We start from the raw sequence: 16,795 nt of genomic DNA on the forward strand, positions 1-16,795 counted from the left end.
CTGTTACTGTTCCCTGGGTGGGGCCAGGATGTAGGCTGGCCAAGCTCCACAAGAGGCCCCAATGCCCCCTTGAATTTTGGGGACAGTGCCAAACCACCTGCCCTGGGCTGGCTGTGCTCTTCTGACAGGATGGTACAGGCCCCATACACCCTCGCCCTCCAGTGTTCAGAGGTGGGGCTAGGCTTTTGGTCAAGTCAGGATGGAGCTCAGCCTAGAGAGAGGTTCCAGTGACCCACTCGCTGCATCCAGGGGCAGGGCCAGGTTCCCAGCTGACCAAGTCATGGGCCTGCATGTGGTCACAGAAAGGTCTCTATGTGCCATCTTTGACATGTGTGCCATAGGTTTCACCATTACAGTCCTATGCTAAACCTTTCTGTTAACTGTCAGATACTTTAAGAGTTTTTATTTAAAAATCAAACCTATACTCCCAGACTATTCTGAGTCAAGCCTAGCTGATTACACTGAGGAAACAAAGGCTCAGAGAGGTTAAAAGACTCAATTAAAGTTGTACAACTGTTAGGCACCAAAAGTGGGATTTATACTTGGATCTCCTATGACTCCAATACTCTTTCCATTTTACCACAATGTTTCTTAATGGAGGAATATGGTAATAAAGAAAACTCAGGAGAGAACCCCAGACTGGCTAGTGAATGGAGAAGCAGCATTGTGAATTTTAGTTTTACTCCACCTTGCTTAGTCTTTAGAATTCTAACAATCAGGAATGTATATAACCCCACTTAAGGATTAAGTGTGGGGGAGGAAGGTCTATGACCCATGTATGCTAGCAAGTTACAAATCAGAAACTATGGACTGACCCCTGGGCTGTCCAAAACCAAGTTTAAGCCACCACTGGTACATGTAAGACACAGGAAGTGATGTAAAGAACTGCCTTTATATTTCACGTCCCTTCCTGTGAGAGGGACTTGGCTGTGGAACTCGACCCTGGAGGAGCTCAAGCATGAGACCTCAGACTGCTTCTTTCAGATGATCATGTGGTGAGTGATAAGGCTGACTCCCCTTTTCCTTGGCTTTCTGGAAAGACCCTCGGCTGAGGCCTCTGAACTCCTGCCTGGCTCAGACCAGGCCAGAGCAGATCTTCTTCCTTTTTACCTCTCTACCCCTCTAAACTTCTTCGTTCTATTATAATAAACCATCATAAAATTCCATTCTGACTAGAGTATTTCATTGGGATTTAGAATTTAAATCCCTGGTGACCAACTTAAAAAAAAAATATATGTGTATATATATTCAGTCCAACCATAAAATTTACCCCTGACAGCATCACAAGATCCAAGTTCTGGGAGAAACAAAAAAGAATAGAGATCTAGACTTTGTAACACAAGAATACAGACCTACCAAGCAAAGGGTTATCTTATATAATTTGCTTTAAACAAACAGGATCCATTTGTGATTAAGGCCTTAAGCAAATGCAAATGGAACAACTTTAGATGTTTGGAGCATTATTTTAAGTAGACTAAGCATTTCTTCACTAATCTTAACAAAGGTATCCTGAGATGCCTTGCATTCAGGCACTTAATAAGTGTTCATTATATTGCATTTTGCATACCTAAAAGTAGAAAATCTGAAATAATGAACTTTTAAAATTTAAAAATATAAGAAGAATTAATGATATCTCTGCATTAATGCTTAAGGATAGGCTGCTCAAAATTTAAGATTCAATTGAGGGACAAAACTAAAAGATATTCCCCATTATTAAATCTTCAGAAAAGGTCCAGACAAGTTAAGAAACTGATTTGTATAAAGCTAAAGGGTCTTCTCTGCCCAAAATAAAATGCAGGGGCTTGATTATATCCTAAATAATACTGAGTTCCAGATCAGACTATCCCCAAAGGAAACAATCTTTCCCTAGCATTAAGCAGAAATTTTCTAGCTTTGAAGGGATGAAAAGGAATATAAATTTTATTGGAACAGATGTTTCCTAAAAATTTACCTCATTTAGCCATTTTCCAGATTTAATATGCTTAAAGTGAAAAGGTGATCCAACAGACACCCAAAGAAACTACAAGATCAAGTTACAAGGCAACTCTAAAGATTTGGATCTTTTTAAGAAGGGCCAGTCCACTAAAGAGGCCTTCGTAAAACCATGAGCAGTTACCAGGTTAGGAAAAAGTACTCTGATTTGGCACCAACATTTCCTATTAAACCCAACAAAGAATATCTGATTCCAACCCGTCAATTTTAGATAACTAACTTTTTATTTCATAAGCAGAAAATATTCCCAAAGAAATAATCATTTTTACTTATTAGTTTTTAAATGATCATCACAGAAAATAATTTAAAGATGAGGCATATGTCTACTTCTTTATCTTTTGAACTACTTATCTCAAATTTTACCTGATTGCTTTTCTGGAGTTCTTGTACTTTCTTAGCAAATTCCTTGGCTTCTTTCTGACATTGCTGCTCTAGTTTCTCAACTCTCCTCTGAATCCTTTCATCCATTATCTGAAGTTCTTGAATATGGTTTACAAATTCTTCTAACAATCTGTTAAAATAAAATTATTACAAAGTATTAAAACAGTTATACCCCAACAAAATATACTAATAAACCAATTCACATACATACCCAAACTTAAATTTAAAACTCCATGAGCTAGATATAGTTATTTCTCTACACGATCTTTTTAGGAACTCTTTTTTTCTTTAATAATAGTGTCTAAATCTTCCCACTGTTTCATGCTTTCTTTTTGGTCTTGTTCAGGACTTAAAACTTAAAAAAGACATGTTATTTCAGAAATATATACCTCAGATGTTGAAATGAAAATGACTGTTCTCTGAATAATACATGTTGAAATTTTAACTCTGGGTCTAACTCCTCACTAATTATAAGATATGCACCCAAGAACTAAAAAGTAATTTTAATATAAGTGTAAGGAAAATCATCAGAAAGACAAAATGTTGCAAATCATATAATGCATTCCAAAATCCAATATATATTAATTCTTGATTATTTGTGCAACCTGGCAATACTCTAAATTGTGAACATCATTGAAACAGAATGTATTTAAAATAGTAATTTCATATACTTTAGAGGTAACAGCTGAAACTCATAACTTATTCAAAAACAATGACCATTTAAGAGAAAATAACTTGCTTCTGAAACTCACTACAAATTCTGTTTCTCTTTTATAACTGTTTGGTAAAAATCAAGTCACACAAAAATTTGAAACTAATTACAATCATTTTCTTTATTTCAAAAACAAAAATTTAGCCACAGCAATAGACTGATCCAAAAATTTTCACTTTACCTTTTGGGATCAAAAGCTTCAGGGCCTCCTCGAGAGCCTCCTCCAGGAGTTCTCCATACCAGACGTTCAATGTACTCATCTGCCACAAAAGGCTCCTAATTTATAAAATAAATATTGTTTTGACACAGCAACAAAGAGAAAAATTTAATAATGCTAAGTAGTCATAAGAATTAATTTTTAAAAGGTTTTTAAAAATAGGAATGCCTTATAATTAAATTACCAAATGTTTAAAATATAAATTCTGGAAGATGTTCTGTTAAAATACAGTGTTTCAATAAAAATGACGTATTTATTTTAATCAAATACATAGCTAAAAAAAGAGGTTAATACTAAAAGAAATGGGAAAAGAAACAAAAAGGAGTAAATTTATATGTCACAAAGAAGCTCATGGCAGGAGGGGGGAGAACATCAATACACTGGAAGGGTAAAAAAGGTTGGAGATAGGAAATACTCAACTCTTACATGCACTGAAATTGACCCAAAGAGGGAAGAACAATTCAATCCATTGGGGCAGAGAATAGATTTGCGCTTTATAGGGGAGTAGAAGGGTAACAAACGGACTGGTGGGGAGGGAAGCAGTACAAGGGAGTGAGAGGGTGCGGGTAGTTTAAGAAAGACTACAAACAAGACAAATAACAGGGGGAATAAGAAGGGAGGGGGTTAGAAAGGGAAGTAAAATAAGGGTGGGAACCAGGGGGGTTGACTAAAAACAGAAACTGGTGTAGAAAGAAATAGTGAAAGAAGAAAAGGCAGGACCAGGAGTAGAAATCAAAATGCTGGGAAATACACAGTTAGTAAGCATAACTCTGAATGTGAAAGTAAGAGGACAGAGCCAAATCTATTGGGTATCAACTGATAAAAAGAAGGCAGTCACAATCATGATATCTGACAAAGCCAAAGTAAAAATAAATCTAGTTAAAAGAGATAGGGAAGGTAATTCCATCCTGATAAAAGGCAGTATAGACAATGAGGAAATATCAGTACTCAACATGTATGCACCAAATGGCATAGCATCCAAATTTCTAAAGGAGAAACTAGGGGAGCTCAAGGATGAAATAGATAGAAAAACTATACCAGTGGGAGACCTGAACCTTTCTCTATCTGAACTAGATAAAACCAAAAACTAAATAAGAAAGAGGTAAGAGAAGTAAATTAAAACTCAGAAAAATTAGAGTTAGTAGATATGTGGAGAAAAAAAAAATAGGGACAAAAAGGAATACACCTTCTTTTCAGCAGCACATGGTTCATTCACAAAAAGACCATGTATTAGGTCATGAAAACATTGCAAACAACTTCAAAAGAACAGAAATAATAAATTCAACCTTCTCAGATCACAACGCAATGAAAATAATAATTAGTAAGGGTACATGGAGAGGTAAATCAAAAATTAATTGGAAATTGAACAATACGATTCTCCAAAACCGGTTAAAGAACAAATAATAGAAACAATTAATAACTTCATTGAAGAAAATGGCAATGATGAGACATACTTTCAAAAACTATGGGATGCAGCCCAAAAAGTACTCGGGGGAATTTATATCCTTGAGTTCATATATTAACAAATAAGGGAGAGCAGAGGGCAATGAATTGGGCATGCAAATTAAAAAACTAGAAAGTGAACAAATTAAAAATCCTCCGATGAAGACTAAATTAGAGATCCTAAAAATGAAAGGAGAAATTAATAAAATTGAAAGTCAAAGAACTATTTATTTAATAAATAAGACTAAAGAACTTCCGGGTAAACATGGCTGCAATCTAGACGCGAATCACTTCCTCTCCCCGGCACCAAATGAAATAGATTGCCTCAAAAGAGCATAAAAATCACCTTTGGAAGAACGGAGGGACTCTCCAGTACCCCCACAGAAACAAAGGTACGTGGGATTTGAACATTTTCACACTATAAGGAGGAAAAGCTTGCACAAAAATGTGAACTGAGCCACCCTCCCCCCCCCACCTCCCCCACCAAACCAGAGTAAAGTATCAGAGTGCTCACTGGGACAGTGAGAGAGTGAGGAACGTCTCTGTCTTGGGGGGCACATCAGGGTCCTTGGGATCTAAAGACTGCTAGGAAATAACCTATCAGGGCGGTTTCACGGAGGAATCCTGCGCTGAGCACAGGGGCAGCCTCTCTGAACACAGGAGAGGCTTCACTGAGCAAATCTGAGCACAGGGGCCTATGCTCTAAGAAACCTCTGAGACTGGGAAGAACTAGTCTGAGGCAACCTAAATTCACAGAAAACCCACCCATATCACCCAGACCCCAGACCAAAAAGGAAAGGGGAATAAAACCACCAAAGGAATGGCTCACACGGCCCAAAATCAAGCCTCCAAGAAGAAGGGGGGGGGGGGGGTGACTATTGAAAACTTTTATTGTGGGAGTACACAAGGAAAAGAAGAGAAAGAGGAGGAAATCCAAACAAAATCAAAACATGCCTCCCAAAATGGAAATTATCCACAAGCTCTGGAAGAACTCAAATTGGAGCTTATCCAAAAGATGGAAACCCTCTGGAAAGAAAAATGGGAGAAAGAGATCAGCAGTCTGACAGACAAAACTTCACAATTGGAGAAAGAGCTGGAAGCATCTAATAGAAGGGCAGACAAAGCTGAAAAGCAAAACCAGTCCCTAATGACCAGAATTAAGCAACTGGAAGACAGTGAGCTTGCAAAACAGCAAGAATCAATAAAGCAAAGCCAAAAAATTAATGTATTAGAAGAAAACATAAAATATCTCACTGAAAAGGTCACAGATTTGGAAAACTGAGGGAGAACAGACAACGTGAGAATTATTGGTCTGCCCGAAAAACCAGAGATATATAAAAACATCGATGCTATACTAAAGGAGATTATAGAAGAAAATTACCCACATATTCTGGAGCAGGGGGGCAAAATAGAAATAGAATGGGTTCATAGAACACCCTCTATACTAAATCCCCAGAAGACAACCCCCAGGAATGTAATCTCGAAATTCAAGAGCTTCCAAGAGAAGGAGAAAATCCTACAAGAAGCCAAGAAGAGGAGCTTCAGATATAGGGGGGCTCCCATAAGGATTACACAGGACTTAGCGGCTAACACACTAAGAGACCACAAAGCATGGAACATGATATTTAGGAAGGCAAGAAAGCTGGGTCTCCAACCAAGAATCAACTACCCAGCAAAACTGACTATATACTTCCAGGGGAAAGTATGGGCATTCAACAAAATAGAAGATTTCCAAGCATTTGCTAAGAAAAAACCAGAACTTAGTGGAAAATTTGATATCCAATCACAGAAAGCAAGAGAAACATGAAAAGGTAAATATGTAAGAAAGGGAAAAGGAGATAAATCTTATCTTTTTCTTGAATTCAAACTCTCTTCTACAAGGACTACATTTACATCAAATTATATATATTAATACGTGGGGAAAATGTATTGTGTAACTCTCAAAAATTGTATGCATCATAAGAGTAGTTAGAAGAATCATGCATAGGGAAAGATTGGGGCATCAAGAATATTTGGTGAAAGGGGGGGCAAAGAAAGAAAAAAGGAGGGGGGGAATTGTCAACAATACTAAGATTTACTTCAAGAAATAGGGGGAGGGGAATAAATAGAATAATCTTTCCCATTTAAAGATACACATGGGAAGGGGGGGAGAAGAACTCTCATATGAGAAGGAGAGGAAGAGAGCATGAAGTGGAATTACTTAAACCTTACTCTCAGTGAAATCAACTCTGAGAGGGAAGAACATCTAGATCCAGTGGGATCCTGAATTCTATCTTATCCATTAGGGCAAGAAAGAAAGGGAAATTAAGAAGGGGGAGGGGGAGGGAATATAAAAAAGAAGGGAAGGAGAGGGGAGAGGGGAAGGGAGCATAAAAATGGAGGGGCTAGAAAGGGAAGCATATCAAAGGAGGGGACTATGGGGACTGACCCAAAGTAAATCACTGGTTCAAAAGGAGATAGCTAAAGAAGAAAGGTCAGAACTAGGGGAAGATATAAAAATGTCAGGGAATCCACAAGTGACAATCATAACTTTGAATGTGAACGGGATGAACTCACCCATAAAACGTGGACAAACAGCAGATTGGATTAGAACCCAAAACCCTACCATATGTTGTCTTCAGGAAACACACATGAGGTGGGTTGATACTCACAAGGTTAGATTTAAAGGATGGAGTAAGACCTTTTGGGCCTCAACTGATAGAAAGAAGGCAGGAGTTGCAATCATGATATCTGACAAAGCCAAAGCACAAATAGACCTGATCAAAAGGGATAGGGAAGGTAAATATATCCTGTTAAAAGGGAGTACAGACAATGAGGAAATATCACTAATCAACATATATGCACCAAACGGTATAGCATTCAAATTTCTAATTGAGAAACTAGGAGAATTGAAGAAGGAAATAGACAGTAAAACCATATTAGTGGGAGACTTGAACCAACCACTATCAAATTTAGATAAATCAAAACAAAAAATAAACAAGAAAGAGGTAAAAGAGGTGAATGAAATCTTAGAAAAATTAGAGTTAATGGACATATGGAGAAAAATAAATAGGGACAAAAAGGAATACACCTTCTTCTCAGCACCACATGGCACATTCACAAAAATAGATCATACACTAGGTCACAGAAGCCATGGCACTCAAATGCAGAAAAGCAGAAATAATAAATGCAACCTTTTCAGATCATAAAGCAATAAAAATATTGATCAGTAAGGGAACATGGAGAGCCAAATCAAAAATTAATTGGAAATGAAATAATATGATACTCCAAAATCGCTTAGTTACAGAAGAAATCATAGAAACAATAATTTCGTTGAGGAAAATGACAATGGTGAGACATCCTTTCAAACCTTATGGGATGCAGCCAAAGCAGTACTTAGAGGAAAATTCATATCCATGAGTGCATATATTAACAAATTAAAGAGGGCAGAGATCAATGAATAGGAAATGCAAATCAAAAAACTTGAGAACTAACAAATTAGAACCCCCCCCCAAAGAAAACCAAACTAGAGATCCTAAAAATTAAGGGAGAAATTAATAAACAAGACTAGAAGATGGTACTTTTGAAAAAACAGACAAAATAGACAAAGTACTGATCAATCTAGTTAAAAAAACGAAAGAAGAAAGGTAAATTAATAGCATCAAAGATGAAAAGGGGGACCTCACCTCCAATGAAGAGGAAATTGAGGCAATTATTAAAAACTACTTTGCCCAACTATATGGCAATAAATATACCAACCTAGGTGATATGGATGAATATTTGCAAAAATTAAATTGCTTAGACTAACAGAAGAAGAAATAGATTTCTTAAATAATCCCATATCAGAAAAAGAAATCCAACAAGCTATTAAAGAACTTCCTAAGAAAAAATCTCCAGGGTCTGACAGATTCACCAGTGAATTCTATCAAACATTCAAAGAACAGCTAACCCCAATACTATACAAACTATTTGACATAATAAGCAAAGAGGGAGTTCTACCAAATTCCTTCTATGACACAAACATGGTACTAACTCCAAAGCCAGGCAGGCCAAAAACAGAGAAAGCAAATTATAGACCAATCTCCCTAATGAATATAGATGCAAAAATCTTAAATAGGATACTAGCAAAAAGACTCCAGCAAGTGATCAGAAGGGTCATCCACCATGATAAAGTAGGATTTATACCAGGGACGCAGGGCTGGTTCAATATTGGGAAAACCATCCACATAACTGACCACATCAACAAGCAAACCAATAAAAATCACATGATTATTTCACTAGACTCAGAAAAAGCCTTTGATAAAATACAACATCTATTCCTACTAAAAACACTAGAAAGCATAGGAATAGAAGGGTCGTTCCTAAAAATAATAAACAGTATATATCTAAAACCATCAACTAATATCATCTGCAATGGGGATAAACTAGATGCATTCCCAATAAGATCTGGAGTGAAACAATAATGCCATTATCACCTCTATTATTTGACATTGTACTCGAAACACTAGCAGTAGCAATTAGAGAAGAAAAAGAAATTGAAGGCATTAAAATAGGCAAGGAGGAGACCAAGTTATCACTCTTTGTGGATGACATGATGGTCTACTTAAAGAATCCTAGACTTTCAACCAAAAAGCTAATCAAAATAATCAACAACTTTAGCGAAGTTGCAGGATACAAAATAAACCCACATAAGTCATCAGCATTTCTATAGATTTCCAAAACACCTCAGCTGCAAGAACTAGAAAGAGAAATCCCATTCAAAATCACCTTTGACAAAATAAAATACTTAGGAATCTATCTCATCAGACAAACACAGGAACTATATGAACACAACTACAAAACTAAAACTAGACTTGAACAATTGGAAAAACATTAACTACTCTTGGGTAGGATGTGCCAATATAATAAAAATGACCATCCTACCCAAACTCTTTTATCTATTTAGTGCCATACCCATTGAACTTCCAAAAATTTTTTTTACTGATTTAGAAAAAACCATAACAAAGTTCATCTGGAAGAACAAACGATCAAGGATATCCTGGGAAACAATGAAAAAAAATACAAAGGAAGGAGGCCTTGCAGTCCCAGATCTCAGACTATATTATAAAGCAGCAGTCATCAAAACAATTTGGTACTTGCTAAGAGACAGAAAGGAGGATCAGTGGAATAGACTTGGGGCAAGTGACCTCAGCAAGACAGTATATGATAAAACCAAAGATCCCAGCTTTTGCGACAAAAATCCACTATTCAATAAAAACTGTTGGGAAAATTGGAAGATAGTGTGGGAGAGATTAGGTTTGGATCAACACCTCACACCCTACACCAAGATAAATTCAAAATGGGTGAATGACTTGAACATAAAGAAGGAAACTATAAGTAAATTAGGCAAACACAGAATAGTATACATGTCAGCCCTTTGGGAAGGGAAAGATTTTAGAACCAAGCAAGACTTAGAAGAGTCACAAAATGCAAAATAAATAATTTGGAATACATCAAATTAAAAAGGTTTTGTACAAACAAAACCAATGTAACTAAAATTAGAAGGAAAGCAACAAATTGGGAAGCAATCTTCATAAAAACCTCTGACAAAGGTTTAATTACTCAAATTTACAAAGAACTAAATCAATTGTACAAAAAATCAAGCCATTCTCCAATTGACAAATGGGCAAGGGACATGAACAGGCAGTTCTCAGCCAAAGAAATCAAAACTATTAATAAGCACATGAAAAAGTGCTCTACATCTCTTATAATCAGAGAGATGCAAATCAAAACAACTCTGAGGTATCACCTCAAACCTGGCAGATTGGCTAACATGACAGCTATGGAAAGTAATGAATGCTTAAGGGGATGCGGCAAAGTAGGGACACTAATTCCTTGCTGGTGGAGTAGTGAATTGATCCAACCATTCTGGAGGGCAATTTGGAACTATGCCCAAAGGGTGCTAAAAGACTGTCTGCCCTTTGATCCAGTCATAGCACTGCTGGGTTTGTACCCCAAAGAGATAATAAGGAAAAAGACTTGTACAAGAATATTCATAGCTGCACTCTTTGTGGTGGCCAAAAATTGGAAAATGAGGGGATGCCCTTCAATTGGGGAATGGCTGAACAAATTGTGGTATATGTTGGTGATGGAATACTATTGTGCTAAAAGGAATAATAAAGTGGAGGAATTCCATGGAGACTGGAACAACCTCCAGGAAGTGATGCAGAGCAAAAGGAGCAGAACCAGGAAATCATTATACACAGAGACTGTGTATACACTGTGGTATAATCGAAAGTAATGGACTTCTCCATTAGGGTCAATGCAATGTCCCTGAACAATCTGCAGGGATATAAAAAACACAATCCACAAGCAGAGGATAAACTGTGGGAGTAAAAACACCGATGAAAAGCAAGTGCTTGACTACAGGGGTGGAGGGGATATGACTGAGGAGAGACTCTAAATGAATACTCTAATGCAAATACCAACAACAGGGAAATGGGTTCGAATCAAGAACACATGTGATACCCAGTGGAATCATGCGTCAGCTATGGGAGGGGGGGGGGGATGGAAAAGAAAATGATCTTTGTTACCAATAAATAATGTTTGGAAATGACCAAATAAAATAATGTTTAAGAAATAAAAAAAAATTTAAAAACTGAATTAAAAAAAGAGGGGGCAATAAAAAAAAACAAGACTAGAAGCTGGTACTTAAAATCACATAAAGAAATTGAACAAGCCATCAAAGAACTCCTTAAGAAGGTCCAGATGGATTCACAAATAAATTCTATCAAACATTCAAAGAACAATAAATCCCAATATTATACAAAGTATTTGACAGAATAAGCAAAGAAGGAGTTCTACCAAATTCATTTTACGACACAAATGTGGTGCTGATCCCAAAGCCAGGCAGGTCAAAAACAGAGAAAAAAAACTACAGACCAAATCTCCTTAATGAATATAGCTGCAAAAATTATAAATAGGATACTAGCAAAAAGACTCCAGCAAGTCATCACGAGGGTTATTCACTATAACCAGGTAGGATTCATACCAGGAATGCAAGGATGGTTCAATATAAGGAAAACCATCCACATAATTGACCATATTAACAAGCAAACTGACAAAAATCACATGATTACCCCAATAGATGCAGAAAAAGCCTTTGACAAAATACAACACCCATTCCTATTGAAAACACTAGAAAGTACACAAATAGAAGGGCCTTTCCTAAAAATAATGAATAGTATATATCTAAAATCATCAGCAAACAACATCTGCAATGGGGATAAACTAGAAGCCTTCCCAATAAGATCAGTAGTGAAACAAGGATGCCCACGATTACCACTATTATTTAACATTGTACTAGAAACACTAGTAGTAGCAATTAGAGAAGAAAAAGAAATTGAACGTATTAAAATTGGCAATGAGGATACCAAGCTATCACTCTTTGAGGATGATATGATGGTCTACTTAAAGAATCCTAGAGAATCAACCAAAAAGCTAGTCGAAATAATCAACAACTTTAGCAAAGTTGCAGGATACAAAATAAACCCACATAAGTCATCAGCATTTCTATATATCTCCAACCTATTTCAGCAGCAAGAATTAGAAAGAGAAATCACATTTAAAATCATCCTAGACAAACACAGGAAATATATGAACACAACTACAAAACACTCTCCACACCATTAAAACTAGATCTAAACAATTGGAAAAACATTGATTGCTCATTGGTGGGATGAGCTAACATAATAAAAATGACAATCCCACCCAAGTTAATTTACCTATTTAGTGCCATACCCATTGAACTACCAAAAAACTTTTTTACTGTATTAGAAAAAAAAAATAACAAAGTTCACTTGGAAGAACAAAAGATCAAGGATATCCAGGGAAATCATGAAAAAAAAAATGCAAAGGAAGGAGGACTTGCAGTCCCAGATCTCAAACTATTCTATAAAGCAGTGGTCATCAAAACCATTTGATACTGGCTAAGAGACAGAAAGGAGGATCAGTGGAATAGACTTGGGGTAAATGACCTCAGCAAAACAGTCTATGATAAGCCCAAAGATCCCAGTTTTGGGGACCAAAATCCACTATTTGATAAAAAGTTCTGGGAAAATTGGAAGACAGTATGGAAGAAATTGTGCTTGGATCAATATCTCACACAGTACACCAAGATAAACTCAGAATTGGTGAATGACCTGAATTTAAAGAAGGAAATTATAAGCAAATTAGGCGAACACAGAACAGTATACTTGTCAGATCTATGGGAAAGGAAAGACTTTAAAGCCAAGCAAGAGCTAGAAAGAATGACAAAATGTAAAGTCAATAATTTTTATTACATCAAATTAAAAAGTTTTTGCACAAATAAAACGAATGCATCCAAAATTAGAAGTGAAGCAACCAATTGGGAAACAATCTTCATTACAAAAACCTCTGGCAATGGTCTAATTACTCAAATTTATAAAGAACTAAACCAATTGTACAAAAAAGCAAGCCACTCTCCAATTGAAAAATGGGCAAGGGACATAAATAGGCAATTTTCAGTTAAGGAAATCAAAACTATCAATAAGCAAATGAAAAAGTGTTCTAAATCTCTTATAATCAGAGAGATGCAAATCAAAACAACTTTGAGGTATCACCTCACACCAAGAAGATTGGCCAACATGACAGCAAAGGAAAGTAATGAATGCTGGAGGGGATGTGGCAAAGTTGGGACATTAATGCATTGCTGCTGGAGTAGTGAATTGATCCAACCATTCTGGAGGGCAATTTGGAACTATGCCCAAAGGGTGCTAAAAGACTGTCTGCTCTTTGATCCAGCCATAGCACTTCTGGGTTTGTACTCCCAAGAGATAATAAGGAAAAAGACATGTACAAAAATATTCATAGCTGTGCTCTTTGTGGTGGCAAAAAATTGGCAAATGAGGGGATGCCCTTCAACTGGGAAATGGCTGAACAAATTGTGGTATATATTGGTGATGGAATACTATTGAGCTCAAAGGAATAATAAAGTAGAGGAATTCCATTGGGACTGGAACAACCTCCAGGAATTGATGCAGAGTGAGAGGAGCAGAACGAGGAAAACATTATACATAGAGACTGATACACTGTGGTACAACCCAATGTAATGGACTTCTCCATTAGTGGCAGTGCAGTGATCCTGAACAACTAAGAGGAATCTAAGCGAAAAACCACTATCCACATTCAGAGGAAACACAATGGAGTAAAAACATGGAAGAAAAACTGCTTGAATACATGAATTGAAGGGATATGATTGGGGATGTAGACTAAATGAACATCCTAGTGCAAACATCAACAACATGGAAATAGGTTCTGATCAAGGACACAAGTAATACTCAATGAAATTAAGAGTGGGCTGTAGGAAGGGTGGGTGGGGCAGAGGGAGGGAAATAATGTGATTATTGTAACCAAGTTCTAAATTCACTAAATAAACTAATTCAATTAAAAAAAAATAAAAAAACAACTCAAAACAGAAAGTTGCATTTACATAGTAATTCAAGGTTCACAAAGCAATTTTCTAACAATAAGTAAAATAAGTAGTAATAGTATTATACCCATTTTAAATATGAGGAAACTAAGATTCAGAGAGGTTAAATGATATGCTGAGGATCACACAGCTAGTTTGTGGTAAAGATAGGGTTTTTATCAAAATCCACTGATCCAGTGCCCGCCCTCCCTCGTTTCTTTCCTCCCTCCCTCCCTCCCTCCCTTCCTTCCTTCCTTCCTTCCTTAAACCTTTACCTTCTGTCTTAGAAAAAATATTGTGTATTGGTTCCAAGGAAGAAAAGCAGTAAAGGCTAGGCAACAGGGGTTAGGTGACATGTCCAGAGTCACATAACCAGGAAGTACCTGAGGCTGTATTTGGAACCCTCAACTGAGCCACCTAGCTGTACTCTTTCTGCCAGAACATAGTATATTAATGTAAGATGGGGCAAATGTGGTCAGAAAGTAATTCACATGAAAGACATAAGGATCTTGATGAATGGTAAGATTAATAACAAGCAATATAACAGTCAACTTCAATCTTAGGATACTTTAGCCAAAAATATGTTCAAAGGAGATAAAGGTTTTACTATTATTCCCTAGTAAGTATACAAGTGGAATATGGAAACCACATTTGGAGGCAGTTAATTTTGAGAAAGACATTATGACTCAGAGGGGCAATCAAGATGATAGAACTTGAAACTAATCTTAGGGGTTCTCTAAAATTTAGAATGAAACAATTAATGGACAAACATCAAAAGTTTACTAAATGTATACTAAGGAACTGTGCTATTATGCAAATACAGGCAATCCTTAGTTCATTGGGAGACTATACTTCAAAAAGTTCACACACAAAATGGTCATTCTAGTGACTGAATCTCAGAATTTCACATTGGAAGTCTATTAGTCCAACCTATACCTGAAAAGAAATTCCCTCCTCAACATTCCCAACACGTATAGCCTAAATCTGCCCCTCTAAATCTTTAATGCATGAGCATACCTGGATTTCAGAACATTTTTAAAAGTTTCCTGGTTCTAGTTTCTGGGAACAATCAGAAAAGGTCTAACCCTTCAACTCCACAATAGCTCTCCAAACAAATGAAGTCTGCTAATAAATCTACTCTTCCTTCTTTTGTTTTTTTCTCAATTAAAAAAAAAAAACCCTTACCTTCCATCTTGGAGTCTATACTGTGTATTGCAAGTCACTTGACCCCCATTGCCTGGGCCTTACCACTCTTCTGCCTTGGGACCAAAATACAGTATTGATTCCAAGACGGAAGGTAAAGGTTTAAAAAAAAATTGATTCTCATATTGTCATCCAACATGTTAGCTATCCCTTCCAGCTTTGTGCAATGAAATTGATAAGCTCGATATCTATGCTTTCATTCAAATATGATAAAAATGTGGAAAAGAACAACAGCTCACCTCTCTATTCTGGCCATAAGAATTTAGAAACTTTTTAAAATGTTCTGAAATCCAGGTATGCTCATGCATTAAGGATTCTTATACCTGGACCATACCAGGTATATACTTAGTATACCCTGATTCAACAGAAAGAGATATTTGATCCTAAAGGTAATAAAAAGTCATTGAATTAACTGAGAGGAGAGAGTGGGAGAGGGAGAGAGATGAAAGGAGTGACATGAATAAATAATAAAAATAAAAGCACTAAGTGCTTACTATGTGCCAGGCTCTGTGACAAAGTCAGACCTACACTCTAAGAAAAGTGCTTTGGGGGCTGTGTGAAGGATGAACTAGAATTAGAAAATGCTTGTAGTAGAAAAACCAATCATTCCCTTAAGAGGTGATAAGCACTTTAATTAGGGTAGTATCTATGTAAGCATAAAGAGGTTGTAAGGAGCCAAAAGGCAAGAATCAACTTTCTGCAATTTAACTTCTGCTTATTACACGTTTATGGACCTTAGAAAGGTATGCTTACTTATATCACCAGCATATCCTCTCTATAAGTCTTCTCTCAATTGCTTAAGACAAGCACCATAACACTGATAGGGGTAAAACTAAATATAAGAAATGGAGAGGGGAGGTGAAAGAAGGAAATAGAGATCCAAGTAAGGTTCCTTGTGACTACAAAGTCATAAGATCAGGATGAAAAATTGACTCAGAAGAAAACTTACAAAAAAAGAGATTCCAAAACCATTTTAAGCAAAGTGGCTAAATTGGAGGACAATAGTCACATGAATGCATAAGTATTGGTATCTTTTGGGGGAGGAGAGGAAGAATGGCACAAATGTATAGGAAAACTAATAAAAACTAATTTCTAAACAACATTAAAAATTTTGCAAAGCACTTTACATACTATTTGTTTTAGTTCTCACAACTGTCTGGTGAAAATGGTATAAGAATATCACCCCCCTCCCCCTATTTTACAAATGAAGCAGTTGAGGATGAGCAAGGATTAACTGGCTTGCCCGTAGTCACACAACTATGAAAAAGTTCTGAAACCAGTTTCAGGATTCAAAAATTCAGCACTATAAGCAATGACAGCTCCACTGCTTTGTTAGCAAAATAAGGAAATGATGAAATTTAAATGTGTGTAAGAGAGACAAAGAAGAAAATGTGTAGTC

The 16,795-nt window shown here is 36.5% G+C and overlaps 1 protein-coding gene across 1 annotated transcript in view; it reads right to left on the minus strand.

The window, feature by feature from the left end:
• The window catches only part of EXOC5 (exocyst complex component 5), a 77,405-nt gene that overhangs the window by 40,249 nt on the left and 20,361 nt on the right, over positions 1-16,795 (minus strand). Inside the window, exons 2-3 of the mRNA XM_056810799.1 lie at positions 3,267-3,361; positions 2,356-2,503 (exon numbers count right to left, since the gene is read on the minus strand). Of these exons, the coding sequence (XP_056666777.1) occupies positions 2,356-2,503; positions 3,267-3,361 (243 nt within the window). The remainder of the gene's footprint in view (positions 1-2,355; positions 2,504-3,266; positions 3,362-16,795) is intronic.

The sequence above is a fragment of the Monodelphis domestica genome, chromosome 1 (assembly GCF_027887165.1).
Source record: "Monodelphis domestica isolate mMonDom1 chromosome 1, mMonDom1.pri, whole genome shotgun sequence".
Taxonomy (NCBI): Eukaryota; Metazoa; Chordata; class Mammalia; order Didelphimorphia; family Didelphidae; genus Monodelphis; species Monodelphis domestica.